Source organism: Neolamprologus multifasciatus, chromosome 8 (genome assembly GCF_963576455.1).
Source record: "Neolamprologus multifasciatus chromosome 8, fNeoMul1.2, whole genome shotgun sequence".
Lineage (NCBI taxonomy): Eukaryota > Metazoa > Chordata > Actinopteri > Cichliformes > Cichlidae > Neolamprologus > Neolamprologus multifasciatus.
Window position 1 is genome coordinate 25707756 of NC_140446.1, and position 15381 is coordinate 25723136.

Sequence of the window (15381 nt, forward strand, 5' to 3'; positions counted from 1 at the left end):
TTTCCAGTTTGATCCTATTTGTAGTTTGTGGCATCACTACCTCATGGTCGCAGTGGCTAAACATTGTGTGTCTGTCCTGTGGGTGGGGGGATAATAGTCATTCAGAATTTTTTGAGCTATACAATAAAGCATATTTGTTCAAAGAAGAAGACACACAGGTAGTATTTCAGGTCAAATTTCTAACTTGAGAAGCCTGGAGACTCTCTTGGAAAACATTAGTTTTCCAAAAGTAATTTATAGCATTTGCAATTTTAAAGCTCCAGCCTATTAAAGTCAGTACAACAGATATTTTATTCTTTGAGACTGTCTATAAGGTTAAATCAGTCAAAAGGTGGTTAAAGAAAGGACATAAACAGGGCACCATTATTAACATAAACATTTTCACAAACTGTGCATTTATCACAGCCATCATGATGGGTGGTAAACCCATCTCTAAAACATTTATATCAGCCTATCTAAGTCAGAAAACACGGGGTGAATTTTTTCCCCCCATTTAGACTATATGCAAGTGACAACAAGTCTTATCTACTGTTGTCTTTTAATAGTCCACTGAACTGGAACCTAATCTGATCTGATCTACTATCCCAAGGGAAGAGAGCCTGATGGACTTTGGAAAATTTCTCCCTCTTGTGTGCAGCTTATATCCTGAGGCAGCAGAGCTTGGACTCTATGAGACTACATTGTATCTGCTCCATAGTCCTTTTGCATCTCTTTTAAGGTGTATGTACCTCTAGGGATTCACTAAGGTCCCAGCATGTTGTTATCTGCCCAGTGATATAAAAACAGACTGTACCCTACCCTGCAGCAACAATCTACTGAAGGCAAAAGCCTCCTGTCAGAAAACAAAAGTACAGTGCGCACCTACAATATAGTCTCCGTAACAAAGTTAAAACTTGTTCTCTTTGGCACTAATTGTTGCGTGACCTTCTTGAACATTAACAAAGTGAGTGACTCACTTGTTGCTAAGATACTATGGTATTCAAACAGTACTTATTGTCAGAGGATATTAAATCTGCCACTCAGTATAACACAGTCTTTAGTCCAGTGAAGCGTCACAGACATGGTGTTGCGATGTTGTCAAAGCACATACATATACAGAGCCTCACGTGCACGCCTCACAAATGTGACCAGAAGGTCAGATGGAGCAACCTTTTCATGTGACTGATGCTCCTTTGTATTTGCTGTTGATCATTGCTCTGCTTTTAAAGCACTATTTTTTTGTGCCATGTGAAACACATTAAAGAACATTGTCGTAATGTGTGTAATGTTTATATTTATCAGTAGTTCAGTTTTAGATGTCCAGCCCCAAAATCACGTGGTACCATGATGCTGCCTATATTAGCTAGTCCGGGGGTTTTTAAATGCAAGAGAAACTGTAGGGTTTTGGGGAAACAGTTTTTGTGTTTTCTGAGCAAAAAACTTCCTGTATGCTCATTAATTTCAATTATATATTCCTTTTCTCATTAAAGGAAGGAGCTGGAGATCAGCAGTACCAGCTCCAAACTAGAAGAAGAGGAGGCACTTAACTTTGGACTGCAGAGGAAGACCAAGGAGCTACAGGTAAGTTTGCAGTTTGTTGTTTGTCTTCTGTCATTTAACACTAGCAGTCTTGTTTAACAATCGCATGGTGAGACCTAGCAGAAAGAAAAAAGAAATCACACACCCAAACAGGGGATATTAAATTTCACTTCAATTTTATTTATATTTATATAGCGCCAAATCACAACAAAAGTCGCCTCAAGGCGCTTTATAATGTAAGGTAGACTCTACAATAATACATAGAGAGAAAAACCCAACAATCATATGACCCCCTATGAGCAAGCACTTTGGCAACAGTGGGAAGGAAAAACTCCCTTTTAACAGGAAGAAACATCTGGCAGAACCAGGCTCAGGGAGGGGCGGGGCCATCTGCTGCGACCTGTTGGGGTGAGAGAAGGAAGACAGGATAAAGACATGCTGTGGAAGAGAGACAGAGATTAATAACAAGTAAGATTCTACGGAGCCCCGCAGGGGACATGGGAGAAAAAAAATTAAGACAGACTTTTGCGAGATCTCGCAAAAGTTTTGCGAGATCTTGCAAAACAAACTCGGGTTCTCGCAAAACTTTTGCGAGATCTCGCAAAAGTTGAATTCCAACAATGGCGGCAGCTACTTAGTTGTAATATTACTCTTTCTGGGTCACAAGATACACTTTTAAGATATTTTCAGGCGTGATTGTAGTTGTGTAAACGTCAGATACCTGCTCGGTTTACAAGACATCACATATTTGCAAAAGTGCTCCGACATTTTCGGAGATCTGACACCCACTAGCTCGAAGCTAACGGGAGGTCGAGACCTACTACAGCCGGGAGGAACACCGCTTTCCCGGCACATTGTGCCTCGACGTCCCGGTCGGCTTCGAGCTGGCAGCCTCCGAAGACTGCGGCTAAAACAAACAAACTCGGGATCTCGCAAAAGTTTTGCGAGATCCCGAGTTTGTTTGTTTTTTTTCTCCCATGTCACCTGCGGGGCCCGGTATGATTCAATTCAGAGAGGTCTATTAACACATAGTGAGTGAGAAAGGTGACTGAAGAAGAAACACTCAATGCATCATGGGAATCCCCCAGCAGCCTATGCCTATTGCAGCATAACTCAGGGAGGATTCAGGGTCACCTGATCCAGATATAAAGTGGTAGTTATCCATAGAAATGTAAATATGCTTTTCAATGTTATAAGGTTGAGCATTTTAAAATGGGAGTCTAGTTGGACTCATTTTTGAGTCTCAAGTGTTCATTAGCAAAAATGCAGTTCTGCTTTGACCTCATTCTCTGCGTGCTCACAGTTTAGTTCACTCAGATTCAAATAAACCAAGTTATCGTCATACTTGACTCTATGATATATAGGGATGGGTATCGTTTAGGTTTTATCCGATACCGGTGCCAAACCGGTACTTTTGAAACGGTGCCGGTGCTTAAACGGTGCTTAAAGAATGGAGAACACAAAATTGGTCCAAAAACCTCTCATGTTCAGCTGGTTTTTTGTAAAAAGATAACAAGGTTAGCCTTTTCTGCAGCTATAGGGCATATATGGTATCACTCTTGGCTGGAAGCAGTGCTTAAACAATGGAAAAAACACAAACTTTGTCCAAAAACCTCTCATGTTTAGCTGTTTTCCACTTTTTCTTTGGTCATTTTAGCCTTTTTGGCCAGGGTGAAGGGAGTATCTGCCATCAAACAAGAAGACAGCCGCATGTAGCTATGATGATGTTTGCTAGCTCACCTTACATGCATTAATGTAATAACGTGGTTAGTCTACTCAACGTAAATTACACACGAACAACATTAAGCTACTCACGCAGAGAAGAACGGCTGCTGCTGCATCATCATCCTCATCATTTCTGCTACACAGGCAGGGCTAGGGGCCAGGACTCTACTCTTCGGGTTTTTTGCGGATGTTGCTAACTCCGGGTCTGATAACAGGCACCACACCTGCAGTAGATGTGCTCGGTGTGAGGTCTCGCAGCAAGCTATCAAATACGGCGCATTTCTCGGCTTTTAAAAAAAACGCTATGCGTTGCCAGGTGTTTCATCAGATTTGAGGTGTTACCTCCTTTGACAGTATCACAGTATCAGCTTAAAGCACTTGTTGCAGCTGCTGAGTTTGCATATTTTGCTGTGAAGTACAGCCAGACTTTTGACCACTTCGCCTTGGGCATTTTTAATCTGTAGCTCTGCTCTAAAAGTACGTACGTACCGGGACCCGCCTACTATCCTCGGAAACGTAAAATGATTGGCTAGAATCTAAAGTGTATCACAGCTCAGGAAAAAAAAAAGCACAGAAATAAAGCACCGAAATGTGCGTTGCTTTTCGGTCTGGTTACTACCGTTTATGGATACCGGTACCCATCCCTAATGATATAGTATTACATAATTATCGTCATACTTGACTCTATGATATAGTATTATATAATTGTTAACTGTTTTACATGACCAAGAAAAGCAGTCATGTCGTTGTTTGACCACTTAATGTTTTAGAAAGCAAAACAGTTCAAACAGATAAGTGTACAAATGTAAACCAGGCTTTTGTGGCCCATGGCCTTACCCTTTGGTAATGATTTCTTGTTATCATCAATCATTTTTTAGCTATTTCCCAGAACAGGCTGAATGTGTCAGCTCAATGTGATGTTTCCACATTTGTCGCCAATGTCACTGACTCTGTCGCTCTTTCTGCTAGTAGCTGCAGCGCTGTTTACTGTCCATCACCTGTGGCTCACACACTTAAAAGCATCTGTTTACTCTTGCAAAAAGCTTTTTTCACTAATGTCACGTTCCTGATAAAATACTGGTAGCTGACTGAGCTCACGCACAGCACTGCTGAAAGACATGTGGAGACCTTCCTTATTGGTTTGATAGTCATCAACCAGACAGCAGGGCTGGTATGCTCCTTTCATCTGCAGCCTTTAATTTCTGAAAATGTTCAAAGAGCTATAAAGAACTTTACGTGTCCTGTGTGCATGTCGTGATGCTCAACACTGAGCTGGCTTATCAAGTTAGTCATTACTAATCAACACAGAAAATGTATTTTAGTTACCTTTATAATAGTAACTGTAATATTTAGTTGAAGTGGCTGTGGCTTTTGTAGACTGGCTTCTAAGTGGAGTTAAAAGCTGTTAAAACTGTTGTTTTACAAAGACAAACAGTGAGCCCAGCTGTAGGTTACAACACGGCAGAAAAAAGGCATTCCTGTCTTTTAGCGAAGCTGCTGGGCTCTGCTCTGTGATTGGAGCAGTCGCTTCAAGCTCCAAGCATGTCAGGAAATGATTAGAACGCACTGGCTACTTCAGTTTGAGTCTGAAACAGTTGCTGCCTTTTTAATATGTTTCACACATAATGTTCCCTTCATATATATGACACAGGTTTTAGAAAAATCTCTTCATTGTTGATTATTGTACGTTGCCACTACTTGAATTATTCAGTGTCTTCAACTAGCATTATGCTGCATATAGGTCATGACATCTCTTAATAATCACCAATATTTTGTTGGTTTTATCATTTCAAACTTCTCTGAAGCTTCCTGCTTCTCTGGAGAGACAGCACAGACAGCTTGATTGAGGATATTGTGGCCTTACATTTATGATAAGCTGGGTAATAAAATGAAATGCCATATTTCCATATTTTATATATTTTCTGTTATTTTCAACCTCATTCTTGAGTTTGCTACTCTTATTCCCATTCCGGTCAATGCAATACCTCAAATCCAATATTTGGATTCAAAAATGAACTGGGTAGGTCAAGTTTATTATGACCTGCATTGACTTTTTGACTTCCAGGTAAATAATTGCAAAGCATTATTACTGTTATAGTAGCCAGCAGATATTTACTATCAGCTGACAGTGACTCGGGGTTCAGAGTGTTTTTACAACCTCTCATCAAGGCAAAGTGGATTAAATGCTAAAAAAAACACCTTAATGTGTCTTATCACTAAATTTCACTTGAAGTATCAAAATTAAAAATACTTAGTCTGTGAGAAAATGTTATTGCTATATGGATTCAAGACGCTGTTTGTGAGTCTGGAGTTATGTGACCTGATTTCCCCGAGACAGGAGGATCTAGTGATGGTCTCCAGAGGTGGCAGCCAATGATTTTCTGGGCAGTGTTAATTACTAGCCTTCCTGTTCTCACTCGTGACCCTGCCTACCACAACACCCAGGCAGTAGGAGAGGAGGCTCTCCACTGAGGAACAATAGAGGGCCAGCAGCAGCTGGGACGGGGGCGCCGAGTCTAACTGATTGTTACCGGTTGGCGAGGAAATCTTTGATCCATGACCAGGTGGCAGAGGGGATGTGAAGGTGGTCCAGTCTTTTGCTGAGGATGTCTGGGATTATTTTGTTGAATGCTGAGCTGTAGTCCATGAAGAGCATCTTTACGTTGTGCTCTGTAAAGGGTGATGGTGATGGCATCCGCCTTGGACCGATTTGCTCTTTAAGGAAGCTGGTAGGGGTCGAGGGAGGAGGGCAGACAGTGTCTGATGTGCTGAGGCACTATCTGTTTGAGACACGACTACAGACGTGAGGGAGAGATAAAGGATGATAAAGAGTGAAAACCGTAAATCCCATCCACGACCACAAGTGCATCCACACTGCATATGCACATGAAGACACAGCAAAGTCATTTGGAAGTTTTGATGCTTTACAAGAAACCAAGATTTGTCGTTTAACTTTCAAAATAGTATTTCTCAAAAAAGATAGTGCTGCACCTCATTTGTCTGTCGATGACAGGAAAAGGACTGCTGAGTTATCACACTGTAAACTTCTTTGGAAGTAAATCTTTCTCACTGCAGACATTTGGGCTTGTTACAGCAGGAGAAACACAGGTGCAGCTTGTAAGATTATCGATGGATTTAAATATTCCAGTAAAACACGCCAGCCGACATACCGGTGCATCGTCAGGGAAACACCTGAATGCAAGTTGTAATTAATGGGGTTAGCTACACATTGTGTTTATTAAGTCAGCATGGGATAGTTCGATTGTGGAAATGTTTTTTAAACTTCTTTTCGAAATCTTTACATGTAAGGTCAAAAGTAGCATCACTAACCAGTGATACTTTCAAAGTGTTGTTGAGTTGAGAGTGAGCTCGTTCATTGTTCCGTCTGAGCAACTATAGGAAGTACAAGTGTAATAAATGATGAAGTGTACATCACATCTTTTGTACTAGATTACTGCTGTGCAGTGTTGGGGCGTAACGGAATACATGTACCGCCGTTACGTATTTAAAATACAAAATAAGAGTAACTGTATTCCGTTACAGTTACCGTTTAAAAAGGTGGTATTTAGAATACAGTTACTTTGTTGAAATAAATGGATTACACGGCGGTACTTCCCTGTTTCATATTGTGGCGGGTCAGGACTGTTTGGGTTTTGTTTGACAGCTACGTTCTGTTGTTCCAGGCGGCAGTGTTACGGTTGCCATGGTTACAGGATGACGCTCTCTCTGCGTGCTTCCTGGGTGAGAGAGCGCTTTTTTGTTGTTGTTGTTGTGCTAAGCTAATAGGCAGAATGCTACAGGTATAGCTCTAAAGAATGTAGCATCATAGGCAGTGTAGTCCGTGCTGCAGGGAGAATGGACTGCCATACACGTTATGTGTCTGTGAGCGCGAGGAGGGAGAAAAAGGAAAAGTACGAGCTGTCATCGAGCAAAAACGGGAGCTGGAAGCATGTAAATATAATAATAACCACCGCAGCCAAGAAGAGAGCCTGACGAGCCCAGTTGTAAGTAAGCTATTAAGACTCGACTGTACACCGTGTTCGTGTTTTCCTCCGAAACAATAAGTTCCGTTGGAGCAGCCGTTCAACGCCTCTCTCTGTCTCTCGCTAGCAAACTTGACCCAGACAACAAAGTAAAGCTAGTTTTCGGCTACGAGCCGACACAGAACCCGCCGTATTAGCCAGAGGTCCCTTTACTACGGTTCGAAGCCGCGGACCTTCAGTAACAGTAATAAATCACAGCAATAGTACATTCATGTAGTTGTAAACAGCATGATAATATATTAAGTAATCCAAAGTATTCAGAATACGTTACTCTCATTGAGTAACGTTACAGAATACATTTCGGGGCATGTATTCTGTATTCTGTAATGGAATACATTTTAAAAGTAACCTTCCCAACACTGCTGCTGTGTATTGCCTAGGCATGATAAAGTTAGCAGCTTATCACAGGCTTGGCTTATGTGTCTTTGGGTTTAGAAAAAACAGCAACATTTTTCAGTATTGAGTATTACTTTCAGCAGAGTTCAACATCTGGAGAGATGCAAAGTTTCATGGAGCTTTCAGTGACTGTGACCGGTATATGGACTAAAACCACAGCGGCCTTTAGAGTGCAACATAAACGTGCCACCTAGCTGAACCTCAAATTTCAACAAAGCTAAAGGAAAAAGTCATCCCAGTTATTAACGAGTAATCTTTGGTGAGGCAGTGGAAAATCACCACAGCAGTGAGTGTATGCTGTGCCACTAAAGACGGTGCAATTTAACTCACCATCTTTAGGATTGCAGGCACTGCAGAAGCAAGGGTAGAATAGCTATTTATTGTATGCATTATTTTCTCTGCCAATCTGGGAAGTATATACTAATGTTTTTCTGCTGAATCTTTCAATGGCATGCAGATAAAATCAAACAAGTCTGAGAGCTTTTATCTGTGTCACTGGTGCATGTTGCAGATAATGTGTTTTGTCTGTGTCTGTCGTTGAGTTCAGAGAGAGAGGGAGTGTTATGGGTTCAGGTGGTGCTTCTCTGTTTTGCCAGTGCCTCTGGGAGCCTGATGTTTCCTCGAGTTTGTCAGTAGTGAAAATAAAGAGCTCCTTTGTATCTAATTTGAGGAGTGAAAGACAATCCATGTGTCTTTGAGGGGTGCACATGTTTTCGCATTTACTGTAGCTGTGGCATCCTCTCACAATGAAGCTATTATATGTAAACTCCTCCTACTGATGAAGATGCAGGTGGACAGGCCAGCCAGCTGGACATCACCCACTGAGGTCTTTCCTTTGACGTAAAGGTTGCACGAATATGTCCACGCAAGCTGCTGCAGAATCAAAGAGATCGCTTTGTCTGTCGCCGATGATGAAGCCGCCTCTCCCTCTGTAGTATGCTGTAATTCAAAGCAGTTGGCCTAAAGAGAAAGCAGCCCTGCAGCCTTGATTTCTTACAGCAAATGAATCCTTTTTAGCGGTTTTATTTAGGGTCGTAAAACAGTTTACGCTCAGTCACAATCTGAGGGTTATCTCAATCTGTGAAGATAAAGCTCATTTTGTTTTTTGTTTGGTCTGTAGCAGATGTTTTGCTGAAGGTGTTAGATCAGATTGGGCCACAGCAGTGATGAGTCTCGTATCCAGATTACGCTATTCAAGCTTTCTGTTGCCCTCTCCCTTATAGCTACGTATGCTTGACTTGTGTATAATATGGGATCATGTGCTTTTGTGTCATTTGAAACATGTTTTTCACCCCTAAAAACACAAGCTGTGTGTACTAAGAGTCATCGTATTGCTAAGAGGTGTTTATCAGACAAATGAGCACCTGTGGTGAACAAGTGTTACTTCATACTTAGTACCAATAATTTCATCTACATCTTTACCTATAAAAAAAATAGTTGGGACGATGTCCGTGGAAGCTGTCAGCAACAAAAACTTTACGTCTGGAGTCTGTAGGTGGCCATCTGGTGGCATTTAAAACAACAAAGCATGCAGATTCCTGCACCATTGCCGTGATCTGAATTATGCTAGTGTTGTGCGAACAGTATAGATGCAGGGAAGGCCTCCCAGTTGTTCAGCTGGGGGGGTCTCACAGGATATCACTGCCCACACTGCTGACCATCCCCTCTGACACAAGCATGGAGACATCTGCACTGAGGCCACATCTGATTGCAATTTATAGACAATTATTATGGTTTCAGATTGAAGAGGAGGAAAAAGAAAACCGTAAGCACAAGCAATTATGGAGATCAAACCCTGCAACCATTCTCAGCAACGACTAATTCTGTTGTTTCCACCTCACTGCTTCAAGACTAGAGACATCTTTGTGGGTTCATTTAGAATCAAGTTCATGTTATTTAAATCAGTGTCTAAATTCTTCCTGCTACACATAAGTGGACAGAATTACCCATGTAGCCTGGCTCAGACGTCTTAACACTCCTGGTGCATGATGTGTTTTTTACAATTGTACTAGAGCCACAATGTTTACTTTGAGGGTGGTTTGAGGCTCTGGAAAAGAGGAATTTAACAAGAAACATATTTGAGTGGGGAACTGTCAGCGAGAGAAAAAGAGGCTGTGCATGCATGAGGGGGTGTGGACAGTAAAGTGCCGGAGGGGATCGACAGTGAAGCTATGTGTGTGTGTGTTTGTGTGTGTGCGCACGTGCGTGTCTCAGTGTGTGGGGCACTCAGTCAGTCATTCAGTTGGGCTGCTGCTGCCTCACGATGGCTGTTCTCTCTGCAGAGGCGCTCCGCTGGCACGTGAGTTTTTATTTCTGTGTTTCTGTTTAAACGTATCAAAAATGATAAAAGGAATAAGTTAATGTCTCTGTGTGTTGTTTTTATTTAAAAAATATTCTGTTGTTTATAATCAAAGATGGCACAAGTACAGGCGAGCTCTCCAGCTCTTGTCTGTACACATAGTTTACAGTTTGTTATAGTTTGTTTTTTGGGGAGATTTAGGCGCTGTGGCTTTCACCACTTGAGTGAAGTGGAGGTGTTGTTGCTGCGAGTGGCCCTGGGCTATCCGGCATGTCAGACACACTTCCTGACATTGAAACATAGATACAAATTGTAGATAACCAAGAGCATGACTCATCTTGGTAGAGTGCAGCCGTGCTGGGAAGCGAGCAATAAACTTTTATTAGTAATAAAAAAAGCAGTTTTGGCATGACATAAGTGGAACAGAAATGATCTGTGGATGATATACTTCTGTTAGATCATTCTGATGATTTTGAACAGAATCCAGTAAAATAAAATTCAAAGCACAGTAGGTGTACACAGAGGGTACGTGTACTGTAAGCTGTGGTAGAGGGAGTTAAGCTTTCACTAAGAATAACAGTTTGTATTATGGGAGGATCTTTACCTTAATAAAATGTATATAAGTGTGTAAAATGCCTTGAGGCAACTGTTGTTGTGATTTGGTGCTATATAAATAAAAGTAAAATGCCTTAAGAGGACACTGGATATTTAAAGTTCAAAAGCAAGAGTGTTTAAAAAAATGACACTATGTTTTCTACACATTATAACATATTGTGTTAACTGATTCATTCATTCATTTTAGTGCCGTTAGCCTGTGCTGAGGTCTCATGAACCTGCTGGGAAGCTCATATTTTATTACACAAGTGTGTGTCCTGTCCTTCTTTTCCCCCCTGACCCCCGAACCGGATGGAGCAGATAGTAAAATGGGAGTTTTCCTTCCCACTGTTACTAAATTCATGCTCATAAGGAATTGTTTGATGACTGGGATTTTCCCTGTAATATTTTGGAGTCTTGACCTTAGAATATAAAGCGCCTTGAGGTGCTTCTGCAACTGATTTGAATTGAATTGCATGTAAAAATCAAACGTATCATACAATTCACATGCATTTTACATGCAATCATAATAATTTCTCTTCATATCTAAATGTAAACTTGCATGGAGTGATTGAACAGAGTAGATATTCCTGGTTTTGTTCCAGGATTGTTTACGCTGCATAATTAAATATATTGTTGTATGCTGTGCGTGTTGTGGGCTCACACAGAGCAACAAACAGTTATGGCCACATTTATGTCAATGGTTAATTTAGATGAAGCTGGAGTACAGTGAGTATGCTGACACAGGAACAACATGCAAAATCTGCCCAATATATTTTGGATATTCATTTATTATTTTTATGTTGGGCCAATAAGCTTATTATTTTATTTAAACCCAAAGTTGCATATTTAATCTTTTTGGCTCCACGGCAGATAGATAGTTAGATAAAACCCTCAGAGGAAGTGCATAACATGAAGATGATCGACATCCTTTACCTGTACCAAATATGCACGATTGTCATTGTTCTACATAACTATGGCTTTATAAACACAGTGCGATGAAATAGCTGAGTGTTCCAAAAATAACTGAAAATGCTTTGGTTATTTTCAGAGGTGGTCAGTTCACTGTAAAAAATAGTGCTGTTGTTGGTTTGCAAGGAATAAAGAATGTGTTGTGTAAAGGAAGCGGTTGTGCGTATTTAAAGATTTGTGTCATCATCAAAATGTTCATCAAAACCCTTGAATTGAGATGATGAAAGCAAGTTGTCACTTAGAATATGTGCAGTCATTTATTTAAATACTGTATATTCAAGGTAGATGCATAGTTGCGTATCTATGAAGCGCCTTGAGGCGACTTTTGTTGTGATTTGGCGCTATATAAATAAAATTGAATTGAATTGAATTGAATAGTTGTAATTCATGCATGTGCATTAAATCAGCGGTCTCCAACCTTTTTTGCGCCACGGACCGGTTTATGCCCGACAATATTTTCACAGACCGGCCTTTAAGGTGTCGCGGATAAATATAACAAGATAAAACTAGTACCGGTACCAAAAATAAGAAGATTTATTCATAACACACGTGAAAAGACCCAGGTTAGAGTTAACGATAAAAACGATAACAAAATAACGCTGAAAACCGATAAAAACCCTGAAAACTATACATTTCACACCTGAGCCTCAACTCTCGCGGCCCGGTAACAAGCAACTCACGGACCGGTGCCGGTCCGAGGCCCGGGGGTTGGGGACCGCTGCATTAAATGGTACATATTAGTCATTCTTCATGATGATAACATGCTTGCATGAGAAGTAATTCAGCTGCTGTTGAAAAAGGTTACAAACCTGGAAGGAATAAACCTTACAAAATATATAGAAGACACCTGAAAATGATTTTGACTGATAAAATACTGCATGTATTCAGACCTTGATGCATCACTTACTTCAGGCCAGGACCATAAAACCAAGAGCAAAAAAAACCCAAAACAGAACAAAAAGAAAAAACACAACAAAAATTCTTCGAATTTCATGGAAATGATAGTGCTGATGATTTTTGGTCTCGGTGACTGGACATAGCACACCCAGCCTGGGGTCAAAATACAGATAATGACGGTGCCTACAGGACATTCTTGCTCTAAATTGCTACCTGAGGAAAAAAGCCAGAGGCGTGCCAAATCCCTAAAGAAAGTGGAGTGTATGAGAAGGACTCACCGCACACACAAGTGCCGCCTTGAAATAGCAAACAGTCTGCAGAGATGACGCCCCGTTTGTTCTCTGTCAAAATGACACATGTACTGTGAAAGCAGAGGAAATATCCTCCCCATATTTTATTGTATTTTATTAGTTCAATGTTCAGGCCTGTGGTACTGAAAGCAAATTAAGTTTTCTTGTTTTGATTTTTTTAAGTATGCACCTTAATCCATTTCAATATCTCTCATTAGGCTCGCATTGAAGAGCTGGAGGAGGAGCTGGAAGCAGAGCGGACCATGAGAGCCAAGGTACTGTATATCTACACACTTATGAGGAACTGTGTGGCTTCGCTCTTTAGTGCACATGAAACAAAGAGCAGTTAAATCTGTCTGTCCTTCTTTGGGGTAGATAAGAGGAAACCAGATAACTTGGTTCTGCTCTAATGTTCAGGCCTGTGGTGCTTAGAGCAGTTTAAAGATTGAAGGGGGCGGTAAATGAAGAAGAACAGACGAAAACAGTGCTGATGTGCTGGCAGCTGGTGGGGTACATGTGCTGGTGCTGTGCCTCTGGTCACCCCAAACTATCTGCACCTGTGATAATAAAAGGGGGTTGAAGAGACCTTGTGTTTCTGATTAACATAGAGAGAACCCAGAGGCGTGGAGGGACCCCCGACGTCCTTTTTCTTACTTTCCCAGATCGTTCTCTGTCTTCACACACCCATATCAGTGCACCTTCTGTAAGCCCTTGCTCCTTCAAGTGGAAGAATAGGGCATTTTTTCCATCCATCTTACATTTGACTGCAATAAAGTGTCCGAGATGACTTCTTTCTAATGCATCATTTTTTCAAAGGAGCATGTCTTTGCCATAAAAAGCTGATACCAAGGTGGCTCTTTAAGTGCTTGCTGTTTCAAACAAGGACTTATAGTATGTGTGTGCTAGCATGACAGAGCCCACTTAAGAGCGTACTGTAGTTACAATAGGAAAAGGCAGAAATGCAAAGGCACATATTTCACTCCAAGTGGTAAATAGAGTGACAGCTGGCCTGAGGGTGTGTTTTTCCCCACTCTGGGTGGTATTCTTAATGGTGCTAGCTGAGACCCCTTCAGCCTCTGAAGCTGCAGAGCAGCGAAGAGGCAGGCAGAGACATGCAAGGTCTTTATCTGTTCCTCCGTCTTCAGAGCAGCTCAAATACAGCATACCTTTGCTGCAGACAGGTTCGCTATTGTTAGGTCTGCTCCTCGGGTCGCACTGGGGAGATAGAATTATGAGATAGAGGCTGACAGACAGCACTGTTTTTTCTAGGATCCTCTCCCATCTGGAATGCCATGCGGTTTTACACACACACACTCACACACACACACACACACACACACACACACACGCTCACACACACTATATAATTGTAAAGTAGCATGTTCTCACACACCCAGGAACACACATAGCATGCATAGCATTCAGTCAGTGCACAAACACTTTATCTTTAAACTGGAAATCACACATTCTCCATAGAAACATGAACAACAAAAATTAACTTAAAAGTCAGGTGACTGCGTAGAATATGAAAGGGGTTATTTATATAAGCTCTCAGTTATTTTCCAGTTTAAGCTTCAGGGTTGTCAAATTGTTTAGCTGCTTTGCTTTTTATCTTGGGTTTACTAAGTGAATCCTTATAGTTTTGATGCAGTCAGGAATTAAAACAGATAAGTATGACCTCACAATTATCTTGCCAAAGACGCAACTTTAAATTGTTTTTCACTGTTTTTGCTTGTGACAGATGCCCAAAGTAGCCAATTCATGGAAAACAACAAGCTACCAATGTCTTGATAGCTAATATTGCTAATTTATTAACAATTAAAGTCAAATTTATTCTGTATAATTTTTTAATATCTGATGCAGATGATGTCCTAATGTGAAAAGTAAAGCTGCTTCACGATTCAGGAGCAGCAAACTGCAAATGGCACTTGATGCTATGCTTAAAACCCCCAACATTACCATTCTTTACTAAGTGTAATATTCTGCTCTGGGTACTCGCTAACATTTTTATGAGATTAGATCTGATCAGATCAGAGCAAAATAATAAATTTGCTTGGTTCTTGTCCCAGATGCTCCCTCGCCCCAGCAGATATTGTGCCTCACCCTATCCATAACATCATCCTCTATCACACCAAACCTCTGCATATCCTCCTTCACTATATCCATATATCCTTTGGCCAGTATACCCACAATCCCACTCTGCACATCTAAAAACAACCTCAACCTTGTCTCCCTTAACTTTGTCTCCAAACTGCTCAACCTGAGCTGTTCTTCTGACGTACTCATTTCTCATCTTGTTCACTCTCAATTAAATTCTGAACATCTTCAGCTCTGCCTCCGGTATTTTTGTTAGTCTCACCTAGGGCTGGGCGATATGGCCTAAAATCCATATCGCGGTATAATTTGAAGCACGTGCGGTAACGATATATATCGCGATATATTATTTTCTTCTGTATAACGTATTTTCCACACTATAAGGCACACTTAAAATCCTTTAATTTTCTCAAAAATCGAGAGTGTGCCTTATGTATGAATTCTGGTTGTGCTTACTGACCTCGAACCGATTTGGGCAGAAATCTGTTAAAAAATGTTTTAGTACAACTTTGGTAAGCCGCACTGCTTGATGGATTGTCAGAGCATTACGGCT

The 15381-nt window shown here is 41.0% G+C and overlaps 1 protein-coding gene across 3 annotated transcripts in view; it reads left to right on the forward strand.

Moving 5' to 3' along the window:
* Nucleotides 1-15381, forward strand: part of LOC146513212 (putative uncharacterized protein MYH16) — a 63001-nt gene that overhangs the window by 26464 nt on the left and 21156 nt on the right. For all 3 annotated transcript variants that reach the window (XM_085169326.1, XM_085169325.1, XM_085169324.1), the window contains exons 6-7: nt 1470-1560; nt 12953-13009. In XM_085169326.1, the coding sequence (XP_085025452.1) occupies nt 1470-1560; nt 12953-13009 (148 nt within the window). The remainder of the gene's footprint in view (nt 1-1469; nt 1561-12952; nt 13010-15381) is intronic.